At 41.9% G+C, this 14,038-nt stretch overlaps 1 protein-coding gene across 1 annotated transcript in view; it reads left to right on the top strand.

Annotated features, from left to right (window-relative positions):
• The window catches only part of slit3 (slit homolog 3 (Drosophila)), a 238,724-nt gene that overhangs the window by 217,178 nt on the left and 7,508 nt on the right, over positions 1 to 14,038 (top strand). The window contains exons 29-33 of the mRNA XM_054597169.1: positions 1,613 to 1,752; positions 4,200 to 4,293; positions 5,051 to 5,188; positions 5,808 to 6,048; positions 8,306 to 8,436. Coding sequence (XP_054453144.1) covers positions 1,613 to 1,752; positions 4,200 to 4,293; positions 5,051 to 5,188; positions 5,808 to 6,048; positions 8,306 to 8,436 — 744 coding nt within the window. The remainder of the gene's footprint in view (positions 1 to 1,612; positions 1,753 to 4,199; positions 4,294 to 5,050; positions 5,189 to 5,807; positions 6,049 to 8,305; positions 8,437 to 14,038) is intronic.

The raw sequence follows: 14,038 nt of genomic DNA, 5'->3' as shown, positions 1-14,038 counted from the left end.
TTTTTCATTCCTTTCCTAGCAAAGCTAACTATGCAGACAAATGAACACTTATTAACGTAACAACTGTTCCAATTAAGCCAATCAGACATGAAACCACACCCAAAGCCAATATGTTATTTGTGCTACTAGAGTAAAGTAAGAAGTCTCTACTACATCGACTTGTAAGTGCCTCTTCTGGTCAGGTTTGTGATTAAGACAGTGTGTTTTTTGTTAATGAAGAACGAGACGTTTTCCATTTTCATTGCCCCAGCCCTTGGTAGCTTTTAGCAACTTTTAGCTCTACTGGCCAACACATAAACAGGATATAGATTTATAGTTAAAAATAGATATAGTATTTTTTTTTAATCAGGGGCTGATGGAGAAAGGAAAGGAAAGGAAAGTGGTTTTGGAGTTTATCTTGGCAAGTTATATGACTCCAATAGGGATATTCATGTTGTTCTATGTCTGCTGGATGTTTAACCAGGCAACTGGCTGCAAATATGTCAGCCATAACAACTGATGTTGGCATTGTTTGTTTCGATCCCTTCTGCCTTGCAGAGGTTCAAAATTGTTCAATGCAGCTTTAAATGTAGATTTCCGAAAAACCAGAATACATACGTGTTGGGGTGACTGATGACTATCCTCCATGTGTGTGAAGAGAGAGTGAGTGAGAGGAGTGTTAGTGTGAGAAAAAGTCTGTGAGGCAGCAGAAATACATTTAAAAGTCAAATTGAGCGTGAATCAAAAGGAATCAAATCGTATAAAAAGTTAAACAGGTGCAAGGGAGCAGAAAGGACAGAGGACACAATGTCTTTTAAATAAGTGTTTTTATGTGTGTGTGAGGGCGACAGTAGTGTGTGTTTTTTGAGTGTGTGTGATCTATCATAAGGAGTTAACCGGACTGAGATAAGAAGGGTGGGAAGAGGGGAGAGAGATCAAGGGCTGGAGAGAAGAGAGGAGGGTTAAATGCATCTGAAGACTGGGGGAGAAAGAGAGTGAGATGGGGGGAGGAAGATGAATGGAGGGAAGGAGGAGACTTTGATCATTATTTTAGAGTTGCCCAGGTGTTAACTGTAGTGCCATCAATGTAAAAAAAAATAAAAAAGTTTATCTCAGCATGTTTCTTTCTCAGCTCCAGGTGGGTTGGTTATGTTTTTGGAGAAACGTCAGCTTCTGGTGTTCATTAATGAAGCATTCCACAACAAGAAAGACAAGAGATGACATGAATCAGAGGGCTGTGTTCAAAAGAGCTGACTGCCTTTCTCTAAGTTAGAGGAAGACACAGAGGTTTCGTGTGAAGCAGCATTAGTTAAAGCTTTATAACAGCCATGTTAAAATTTCATTTCTGGTATAAAATGAGCTGTGAAAATGGGTCTCTGGTTGGAACGCTAAATATAGATATGCCGCGGCTCCAGTGGTGTGTCAGAACCAGCACAGGAGGACAGAAAACCCACCAGAATACAGATAAATAGTTTCTTTAAAGCTCTTATAGAAGAATTTAAGGGGAAGTGAAGTGGAGCAGCTGATTGATCTGGCTGATTGATTTTACCTCAAGTTGTGCAGCAGCAGCGTGTGCCAAGAACTGGCCCGGTCTCCATCTTATAATGCAAATTGTGTGTTTGTGTGCATGTAGCTGTGTGTGTCCGCCAGGTTTCGAGGGCCAACGTTGTGAGATAAACCCAGACGACTGTGAGGACAACGACTGTGAGAACAACTCCACCTGCATCGACGGAGTCAACAACTACACCTGCGTCTGTCCACCCAACTACACAGGTAGACACACACACACATCGTCTATTTTGCCTCTCACATGCTCCTGAAATCAGCCGTCTTTGCCCCCCCGAGAGGCTGCAAGGGCCACTAAGTCCCTCCTCTGCTGCACACACACACACACACACACACACACGCACACGTACAAAATCATATTTTCCACTTCACTGGATGGTAAGTTAGTAATGGACAGCCTGTCCGCAGTGACCTGAAACTGCTCCTACAGGAGGTTTAAGAGCAGCCACACAGGAAAGAGAAAAAAGAGAGAGGAGGGGGGGAGTGATGGCAAAGAGGAACTGTGTGCTAGAAAAAGAAAGGGCAAAGCAAACAGCAAGGGAAAGGGGTGAAAGAAAAGGCAGAGAGAAGAGAGAGAGAGAAGTGAGTTGGTGCAGCAAGTTCAACTGCTGACTGGGAAGTTAAGTTTTTTATATCTGAGACAGTGTCCTCTAAAACACACACACACAAACACACACACACACATACACAGCTGGTCCCCTTTGACACTGGATCCCAGTCAATATACACACACACTCACCCGCACACGCACTATGTCATTATCGTTGTTGGCATAGAGCAGCCTCCCACACTGCCAGCCACCTTACCACATACAGCTGTTGCAAACACACACACTAACACACACACTAACACACACACCAACACACACACACACACAGCTGGTTCCTTTGGCTCTGAATTCCGCTCGGCTCAGTGAACCGAGGCGTAATCATCAGGTGTCACATTAAGAGGACAGTCCTTCGATTGTCGCTCAGCTTTCTCCAAACTCAGCAACCAGGACTGTCACGTCAGATTTGCACCAGAAGAGGGAAAAAAGCATGATTTAAGGTCACAAGACCCTTTAAACACAAAGTTTCTACAACCGAGGAGTTTCAAGTCAAAAAGAGAAAGCCACGGTCTAAAAAATGGACATAAGAATGAATGTGCTGCAATCTGTCTTGTGGATTATAAAGTTTGATATTTCCTGAAGTGGAAATGGTCAGGAGGTCCCCAAGATCACTAGGGTTCATTCTCTGGAGACAATGCAAAACACATTTTTATGAAAGAACGTTAAGGTTTGAAATTCTTGAAATGGATCAAAAATGCTTGTGAGGGAGCCAATATGACTTGATGATGGTGATACAGAAAAAGATAAAGGAGTCAATAAACTCCCCAGGAATCATCCCTCTGACCATCAACATCCATATTAAATAATCTGGCAAGAAGTTTTGTTCAGGGCAAAAAAGTCCAGTCATCCTTAGCCCTTCCAATTCCAAATAATGTGATTCAGTTTTCCAATTCTAGAGGCTCACTAGCCCTCAGATAAATGATAACCAATATAATTAATAATAATAGTTATGAGGGACACTGTTGTGAAAACTCAAAAAGTTGTGACAAAACTTACTTCAATGTGTTCAGGCTAGCACTCTAACATAATTGAATCACTCTCATAATAACAACTTGTAGGTTACAAATTTGATAATTTTGTGTGAAATAAAAGGAAAGACTGGTCATATACCGTTTTGCTTTATGGCAAAAGCAGCACGAATCTTCGAATAAAACATTTTAGGGGAAAAACGAAAAGCCAGCGGCTAAATCACTTCTAGCAGGTTTATCACCTTCAGTCACGACCTCATCGACGGTCTCGTTTCTGTTTGACAACATGCGTCTAAAAGTGTCCTGAGAAGAGAGTGGTGGAGACAGACTGGGTGGCAGTGAGGCGGCGGGATTAGATTAAAGCAGGCAGAGAACGATGGAAATGTGCTTGACCTTTCTCAGTCCCCTCTTCCTTCATATGACCATTTTCAGCTACTGCTTTTACACACTCTGTTAACCTCACTCACCCTTCGAGTTTGTGTGTGTGTGTGTGTGTGTGTGTGTGTGTGTGTGTGTGTGTGTGTGTGTGTGTGTGTGTGTGTGTGTGTGTGTGTGTGTGTGTTAGTACATCTGCAGACTGTAGCCGCTGTTACACAGCCTATTAACCCCCCTCTCCATCGGCTCTGAGAAAAAGCTGATAATGCTCTTCCCTTAGTCTGTATACATGAAGGCTTCCACTGCACATTATCTGAGGCCTTGAACAAGATAGACACATACATAAATAATCCTTTTTCCAGCCCTTGTTTTTCTGTCTTTTCCACTGTCATTTGAGGCTGACAGAGAGAACATTTGAAAGTGTTACATTGTTTCTCTTCTCCCGTCTATTTTCTCGCTTTCGTAGTTTAAGTCTTTCTCTTACTCCTCTCCATTTACTGTAAACTCTTATTCTGAATAATATTGAAAAATATGAAATTTTCAAATCTGGTAGTTGGCATGATGCTGTAAAATCTAACCCCAAACCAAAACACACACACACACACGCACACACACTCACACACACACCTGTTGGTTAAGCTTTATATGCAAACATTTGAATTACTAAAGAAATACATGTTAACTCTCTCTCTCTTTGTCACCAGGTGATCTGTGTGACGAGGTGGTTGACCCTTGTCTCCATGGTTTCGACCCCTGTCAGCACGACTCAAAGTGTGTCCATGTCGGCCGCACTTACAGGTGAGTGACAGCTCTGCAGGAGGTCAGCACTTCCAGGGGTCAGAGGTCACATCTCAGAAAGTGACAGGAGCAGCGGGGTCAAAATGTTAAAAGTGGTCATCGCTGCTGGGACATTAGCTCATGATCAGACAAATACACAACCAGACAGACCCACACAAAAAGACAGAGGGAAACAGATGACACCACACTTAGTTACACCGTAGTTTATTGGAGGGTTTGTTCAATAACTTACACAAAAACATGCAATCCTCTCTGTAAAACTGACTGACTTTTTAGCAACACATCACCATCCTCTTTATTTTCTGTTGTAAAATCTTTCTGCCTCAAACTTTGTAGATGTTTTGACGTTAAGATGCATAACCTTTCAGCTTAACATAGCTTTTCTTGAACCACAGAAATAAACTCTTAAATGTGTTGCATCAAACTAGGCCACTTTAACTACAATTTATAAATGTGCATTTGTGCACTGCAGTCCACTCAAGTAAACTTACATACACTTTTTAATTTGACTTAAAGCAGCTTCTAGGGCCTGTATAACTTCTTATCTAATTTATTCAATTTTCAGACGTTTTAAATTGAACCTAATCCAAATGAATTTGGTCAAACAGTGAGTGGAAAGTTTGCAGGAAAAAAAAGAAACGTGTTGTTTCTAAAGATACAGGTCGTAAATAGAACTGTACTTTGCTCTTTGCACAGTAGAGCATCTGTAATCATGAGGCAAAGCCTTTTGCTCATTCATATTTTCATGTCCTTCTAGGTGCGAGTGTTTACCGGGCTATGTGGGCCAACAATGCGAGCAGGACTATAACGACTGCCTGGAGAATAAGTGTCAACACGGAGCGGAGTGTGTGGACGCTGTCAACGGCTATACCTGCGTCTGCAAAGAGGGTTTCAGGTAAGAGTCGTGGAAACGCAACCATGAACACGTCAAATGGCTTGAACAGAGACAAACACAGTTGCGCACTGCAGGGCCAGACTGGGAGGAGATACAGATGGAGCTCCGTAATCAGATACTTGACTCCCTGGACCCACTGTGTGCACATGAATGTGCGTGCGTGTGTGTTTGTGGGTGTGTGTGTGTGCAGCAGATGCAGCTCCATGTGGTTAATTATAGCAGAGAGAAACAAATTCATCACAAGGGACAGAGAGGGAGAGGAACACAGAGAGAGAGAGGAAGTTATAGGTGTGCAGGAAACAAATAGATAAAGGAGACAGATGCTTTTTGGGCAAAAAGAAGAAAATTCAAAGAAAGGTTAAGAGTTTGAAAGATGCAACAAGATGCAAGAGAAAAATATCTAATAATCAGAATCTGTTTGCTATGTCATGCTAATAAAAGATGTCCACTTCCTTCAGGAAATATCCCCGTTCCAGTTTCACCAATGCAATCACCAAATGTCATTCAAAATACAGATCAGGGACTAAACAAGTTTTATTATGGGATACGGACACAGCAAATCACCTCATTAAAGCGCCATGAATAAGTTATCTTCTGTGTAATCTACTCCTCCTCTCAGCGGGCTGTTCTGTGAGAACCCTCCACCAATGATCCTGCTGCAGACCAGCCCCTGCGACCAATCGGACTGCCAGAACGGTGCCCAGTGCCTGGTGGTTGCCGGGGAGCCAGTCTGCCGCTGCATGCCCGGTTTCTACGGCAACAAATGTGACAAGATGGCCACTGTTCACTTCCTGGGTCGGGATGGATACGTGGAGCTGCCGAGCGCCAAGCTCCGTCCCACGGCACATATTTCATTACAGGTAACATTACGACCTTTGACCTCTGCTATCAGAGTTTTGTTTCCTTATAAAACCTGCGGCCATGGAGGTATTAATAGAAAATGTTCTTTTTTTAAATATAAAGAATAAAACCCCCTATCTTTTAATGTATGTCAACATTTAGAAGTAGAAAAAGGCACATTCTGCTGCACCGCATGGAAAACATTTATGTGCTGCTTAAAATAGAGCTACGAGCCGCTCAAATCAAACCTATAGAGTTGCACGACTTCGTGCCGACGAAGCAAAGCAAACATCTGCTACACCCTCTGTTTCCATGCACACACACACACACACACACACACACACACACACACACACACACACACACACACACACACACACACACACGCACTCATTCACACAGACCATACAATTTGGACACCTGAGACACAAATCCTAATAGAGAAATATTTTGGAAATTCTATTCTTTGGAAATGAGAGTGTAAGTGAGCGAAAGAGAAACAAGAACAGGAGGGCAGTCTAATTGATATTTACCACCTGTTTGGATCTGTGTGAATGTGTATGTGTGTGTGTGTGTGTGTGTGTGTGTGTGTGTGTGTGTGTGTGTGTGTGTGTGTGTGTGTATGTGTGTGTGTATGTGTGTGTGTGCTTCTGCGTTCCTGCCAGGAGCTTTCAATGTCAGTGCCAAGGCTGTTAAAACTCTACCAAGAGGCCCTGAGTGAGGCAGGAGAGAGAAATGAAGAAAAAAGAATGAAAGGGCCACAGCACTTCATAAATCACTGCATGTTCTTTTTTTATTTTATTCAACACTTTTTCTCTTTTCTTTCCGTTTGCATACCAGTTTTCCCTTCACCCACTTTTCTATATCTGACTCTCTTCTTTCATCCCCCTCTCTCTCTCCTCTACATTTCTCCCTCCTGTTCTCTCTTTGCTGTGCCTCGATCTCGTCTTTTCTCCAGCAGCTTGTTAGCAGGTGTTGACTTGGCTATGCTCCATTGAAGCCAGAGTGTTAAGTGCTTGGCCCCTTGGCCCCATTTCCACTCGCTAGTTAGTTAGCGCTTAGCGGCGCATGCGAGCAAGTGCGACATGTCAAGTGTCTGTGCGGGAGGGAGGCGAGTGACATCGTTTAGGGACGTGTGTGCAGGAATTTACATTTTTTTCCTCATTTTCCTGCAGTTCTTTAGCGGTTTGAAGGCGTGACATACCACCTTGAATTAAAGGTTTATCATTAATTTACTTAAAACCAGCTTGGTTACATGTATGTGCTTTGCCAGGTCTGAGAAGCTGTGTAGATTTTACAAGCCTAAGTCAGCCAACAGTGAAGTGGAACACAGAAGTACCCAAAACATTTCAACCCAATTTCAAGCTTTTAAAAGCGAGCGGAAAATGATATAAAGGCCAAAGAAATCAATAACAAGTTGTCAAAATGAGTCAGTTCACTTGTAGCATCTCAAGTATACCATCAATGTGAGAAGGAAGGTAATGAAGCGGAATGGTTTGCAGCAGCTGAGGACATAACATGATAACTTTTTATTAGCCCAATTATGTCCTTAATAGCTGAATTAATATGAATGAGTTTTACTTGGATGATGTAATGCATGAACCAAAGCTACGCTAAGTTTAGGCTACAATGCTGCGTCTGTCCAACAGCAGGTGAGGCCTAACCTGACTTTTGTAATGAAACCATAATTGCCTGCCAAATGACTAAATTAAACAATTAAAATAACACAGACTCTGTACATTTGCCAATCCTAATTTTGTTTTTTCTAATCTTACAACCAATATAAGATCATTTTTGTCTGCCGTGTTGCCGTAGTTATGTCGGCGATTTCCTTGATGAATGATACAGAGCAGACGTTTCAAAGTGGGTCCAAACTGTTTCAGGGGAGGCTCCATGAATGGAAGTGAAATAATATTACAATAGGTAGTACATTGGTTATCAAGAGAATATCTAATAAACTAAATAAACTAATAAATGCCTGATGCACAGACCTTTTTTGTGTATTTGGTGTATTCGGAAGTTACATCAAACAGAAATATTTGGCCATCTTGGCTCAATTGTTAAGTGTCTATGGGATCAAATAACATAATCATGATCCCATAGGCATCCAATAATTGAGCGAAACCAAGTATGTAATCTAAGGGGTTTTTTCCAAAGCTTTGTCTGAGGGGAGTCCCACAGTCTTAGACTTTGAAAACCTCTGATATACAGTATATCAACCATTTTCTTGAATTAGTGTTTGTCTTTATTTCTTATCCGACCTCTCTGTCTCTCCAGGTGGCTACAGATAAAGACAACGGTATTCTGTTGTACAAGGAGGACCACGACCCTCTGGCACTGGAGCTGTACCAGGGACACATACGACTCATCTACGACATCGCCAGCTACCCACCAACCACCGTATACAGGTAGGCCTCACACACACACACACAGACACACACACAGAAAAGTACTCTCTCAATTTCTTACTTACTTTTCTAAGTATGATTTGCCATATTCATGTACATATAGTATTTAAAGTTGAAGGTTATTACTTTAATCTCAATAATACATGCACATTAATTTCTAGTGCTTTATTTATTCTTTTCTTGATTAAATGAAAGTAATATTATGTAATGGATTCAGATGATACACAAGGTAGGTTAAGTGCACTTACTGCTCGGGTTCGCGACTGTACTTAACATTTACAAGCTTCAAGTGTTACAGACGTTCAAGGTAGTGCAAGTGGACTTATGAATACAAATATGCACACACACACACACACACACACACACACACACACACACACACACACACACACACACACACACACACACACCACCACCACCAACTAAAGGTTTCAAGGTTCTGAGGTTTTATTTACAGTACTTTAAGGACTTTTCAGAAGTTGCTGATCTGGCCTTGGGCACGCTCTCACACACACACACACACACACACACACACACACACACACACACACACACACACACACACACACACACAGACACACACACACACACACGGTAGCCGATACATCTATGAGCACTTCCCTCTAGAAACAAACATGAACTCAGAAAAATTCCTTTACAATCCTGACTTGACATTCATGTCCCTGAGAGAAAGCCACCAGGTCAAACTTCAAACACTGGAAACAAAAGCTCATTCAGACTTTGTAGCACCTTGGATTTTATATGATAAACTACATTCACAGTCTCATAGGAAGAGAAATACCAGGGTAAGCTATGGAAACAGTGATAGTAATCCAGGAAGTGACCATGAGAATGTTTTCAGTAGTTTCTTGTAGCAGAAACCATTTAGGGTTTTCAATTAAACATATGCAGATGTATTACATGCGTGTGGCAATACATAAAAACAATAAGACCAGAGTAAACTTACAATGAAAAGACCATACGACACGTGCAAAAAAATGATTCCCATGTTTTTATCTCTAAGTGACAAATGGGGCAATTCCTCACCGTCAATGTGCAAAAGTGTTTTTGTCAATGACAGGCTCGGATTGTTATTGTAAGTGTCTGACAACATTATGGAAATGACCATACAGAGAAATATTTCATCTTTACTTTTCACTTGATCCAGTTCGTTTGTTACTGTGTCATGTGACTGGTTCCAGGTAGACAACAGTGGAAACGTGAATAAGAGTTTGACAGAGGAGTGTTGGTGTTGTCAGATTCTGTGTATTGGAGTACAGAAAGTTAGTGTAATCTTAAAAATTGTCATGGCCGACTATTTAGCTGATTTCACCAATGTGGATGAGATTTAAGGAAGATTTCTCTGAGCAAATAGAGAGATCAAATTAAGCAAAATGTGAAGAAAAAACCTTTATTTCTCTGTAGGCTCCTATCGAAAATGGTGCCAGACAATTCTTATAACAGACACAAAAATGTGGGAAAATAGCGTTCAGGTTGAAAGAAATTGAAGGTGCTGCCAAAACCTTTTCTGGCGACGGCTTTTCAGTTTTCAAATAACAAGGTCATTGTATCTTCTTAAAAAAAGAAGGAACTAAGAGTTTTAAATAACATTAGTTGTACTGAAGAGACAACAAGACAACAACAAAAATGCAATCAGCAGCCTTTTGTCATAGCATAAATTGTAGTTATACATTATGTATTTATCATGGTTTCTGTTCTAACACAACTCCCAATCCACTATAAACTTGTTTTTCTTGTGAAATATGGCTATAATAAAAGAGTTAGTTGAGCTTTAGATAATAATACACATTCACAGCATACCTCGTACACACTATGCAGTATGAATGTGTGGTTCGGCCTGTGCCGCCTTATTGACTATCTCTTCGCCTTCTTTGAGGAGAAAGCAAGGCTGAGTGAAGGGTGGATTGAGGGAGGTCAAAAGGAGGAGGGAAGGTGTGACAAAGATAAAGGAAAGAGAAGAAGAGAGACAGAAAAGAAGGCCCGACTTTACATTGAAGTAGACAGAGAGAGAGAGAGAGAAAGAGGGTCCATGTCCATCTTTGTCTGATGCTGATTGGCTCTTATTGATTCTGTCTGCTTCTCTGTCTATACTGTCTGTGGCAGGAGGAACCGGGAAGAGAGATGTGAGACGGATATATGATACAAGATTCAATCCCATGTATTGTCCCGAGAGACATTCAGTTTGCGACGCATGAACACAAAAACAGTACAAACCATTCAAAACACTTAATAACATGATACAGGTGCTACATCAGCAATATTTCATTATCGTTTGAGGATTACTGGCGAGTTGATATGTCATGTCAAGGGTGTGAGAAAGATACATGCAGTGGAATAAAGCATCATATACTATATCCACTTTACTGTAACACTTAATGTCAAAAAAGGAGTTTTATTGCACGAGGCAGGGAGTGTGCACTGCTCTGCCAATCCAAATAGAGCTGATAATTCTAGAGTTTCTCGCAGTGGCAAATAATGAAAGGTGTGGAAATATAACTTCCAACATTAAGTCCAGCATGGAAAGCAACACAAAAAAAACTTGAAAAAGACCCAACAATACCACTGGTGTGAGACAGAGGCTACCAATCATCTTGACCAAGGTCTCATTCTTTATGGCAATTATACCAAAGTATGAAAATACATTTTACAGTATTATATAACTATTAAAAATTCTTTCTGCACCATGTTTGAATGATCGCACCAGGCAGGGTAAAAATGCCAACTGCAAATGAAGGCAGAGAGAGAGAGACAGATGCCAGTGTAATTAGATGAATTAAAGGAGAGAGAGAAAGAAGATGGAAGAGAGAGGAAGGAGGAGAAATGAGGAAAAGAGTTTATTACGTTCTAATTTACTCACCATTCTTCTGTCTTTGTATTTCGATCAGCGATTGTTTTTAATTATGTGACGTCTGGCTTTGTGGTTTTGGCTCTTGCTCTGTTCTTTTGTCACTGCGGATAAAGACAAGGTCACAGGAGGAGGAGATGCTGGTAGCCTCACTGCCTCTGACGATAATATGCAGCCGGTTCATAACAAATTTGAAAACCCTGCAAGTAGCTGCAGGAGAAGAAAATTGAAGCCACAATTTACAACTTCAAGGGCAAGATTGTTACAGGCATTTCAATCAGGATTCATTTAAACCCTCTCATTTTCTTTATGTGTAGTTTCAGGATTTGTACCCACAGGAAGATTAGATTTTCTTACTTGACATTGGCTTATCTGCAATATTTTACTTTTTTGTCATCATTGGAGAAACGACCATGCAGCGTTGATTTACCATGAAAATGTGGGTTGAGTCAGGCTTTTTTTAAAACTACAATTGTTACATTTCGATCAAATTCACCTCACTTAAACATTCAGTGGAGAAATGATGATGGGAGGAATGTAGTCATTGCATGGTGGTAACAGTTTAAGCAGGGTGTTAAACTTTTAATGGCCTGTTATACTCCAAAACGGACAGCGGACACCCATGTGGTTCTGTTTATTCTAGGTTTGGTGTCTGCACGAACATTTTCACACGTTTGTCGACACTCGTGGTCCACGCATTCAGTCTGCTCGGTCATAAATTTTGGACTGCAAGCGGAAGTTCTGCGTCGACTCTGCAGTCAGTAGGTACCATGTGGAGGCCAAAAGTATCATTTGGGCTTTCGTGCGACAGGACAATAGTTTCTTTAACATTGATGGTGTCAGCATTTCACAGGTTTTTGAATATTGCACAGTGTTGTAATGGGATGACAAATGTGTTCACAGGATCTACTGTTATGCCTCTGCTGTCACATGTATTCATAGAAACTGACTTTGTTCCACAAACTACAACATATCTGCAATCCGACTACAGCATAGTCAGATTCTAAAAGTTACCCTACATCATGTGTGGAGGTTTTTTAGTTGTGTTGAATATGAACTCTGTATCCTGTCTCCCTTGACCTTTTGATGAACTGATGCATACAAACAGCTCAATTATGATAATATTGTGATGCTGCAGTGAACCCTGTAGGTGAGCACAGGGTCAGCTGTAGAGCAGGAGCCCTGGAGCTGGTAGAGACCATCACCTGCTCAAGGACACTTCAGCAGGGCGGATATATGCCAAGAGGTCGTCTGGGTAGCATGACACTCCTTTTGACCATAACAACAACTTTTCCGGATAGATTGCTGAATTTATTTTGCCTTTTGTCCGCTTTCCGTGTCTACACACGAATGGTGGTTTGTAATCTGGCCGGGTAGATGAGAAGAAACCACTCATGACTTATCCCAAATATGATGTTTTTAACCAGAATGTGTGCTAGTGTTCACAATACATGACGCATTGTGGAAAGGCAAAAGGAGGACAAGGGGAAGGGATGGTTAGAGAGGAAGGAATGAAAGAATGAAATCATGGGGTTAATCTAATTACCTGGCACAGATGGGGAGGGGCGGAGACTGGGTTGAAAAGGTCGAGTAGGAGAGAGAAGAGGACAGTTGGAGGGACGTCTGGATGCAGAGAAAGACAGATTGATCCGTTGAGAGGCAGACATAGATAGAGAGATAGCCAGAAAAAGACAGATGGATGGACTGATGCCGGGCGGAAGGCAGGAGCGAAACAGGAGACAACAGGACAAAGAGATAACTGGGCGGGATAAGATGCCCGCCAGAGGAGGAAGTGGGAGGGATAAAACAGATGGATAAAAATAGGCGAATAAAAATAAATGTCCATGAGACACGCTTGAATGGGAGGATGGATGAAAGATGAGTGAGGGATGACAAGAGGGATGGAGTGAAAGAGGGGGAAGAGCAGAGGGGAAAAGTAAACCACAGAGTGAGTCAGGAGATTATCCCTGTCTGGTGCCGTTAACTTGACACGGGCCACGCCTGAGAGGGAGACAGGCAGACGGACAGAGCGCAAGAAAAACTGACAGAGGCAGAGAAGGAAAGTGTAAAAGAGAGACAGGTGAAGACGGAAAGGGACAAAGAAAATGTACAGTAGCAGAGAGGAAAGATTGAATGAGAGATAAAGAAAAGCCTTCAACTGGAAGCCACAAATGGAGGCAAGAGAGCGTAACGGGAAACATGAGAAGGTCCAGAAGAGGAGGCAGAGAAAAAGGAAGATTGGAAGCGAGAGAATGAAACAGTGTCCCATAGAACCAAATCATGTCTGAGCACAAAGCGCTAAGTAAACACTGTCGATATGTTATGTTTAGAATTAGCGATCTGGAACGAGACGAGGCCCAGCTCCAGGCTTGGAGCTCATTTTACAACAAGTCTCTTTGTAGGCCTTTGTATGTGCCATCTTTTGATTGCATGAATCTGAGCGTTGCAAATGGCCTATCATATCTGCTCTAATTTGGAAACCGCATGGCCAGGCAGACACAGCAGGACGACCTGCCACCGTTCGACTGATACTGTTCAGGATGGCGTAACCTTTAAACCACCAAACATCTGAGCACAGCCATTCTGGCAGATCCGGAACATGACTCTGTTCATACAGTTACTGCAGTTGTACAACTGAGGGCCAGGTATCGACTCCAGTCCCTGGGATGTTTCTGAGCGACCGCTAGGTTGGTTATCTTGTGAAGAAACCAGAGAGCCAGTAAGAGCATCATGTTC

Source organism: Anoplopoma fimbria, chromosome 4, assembly GCF_027596085.1.
Source record: "Anoplopoma fimbria isolate UVic2021 breed Golden Eagle Sablefish chromosome 4, Afim_UVic_2022, whole genome shotgun sequence".
Taxonomy (NCBI): domain Eukaryota; kingdom Metazoa; phylum Chordata; class Actinopteri; order Perciformes; family Anoplopomatidae; genus Anoplopoma; species Anoplopoma fimbria.
Note: the sequence above shows the minus strand (reverse complement) of the source record. Positions and strands in the feature narration are given on the sequence as shown.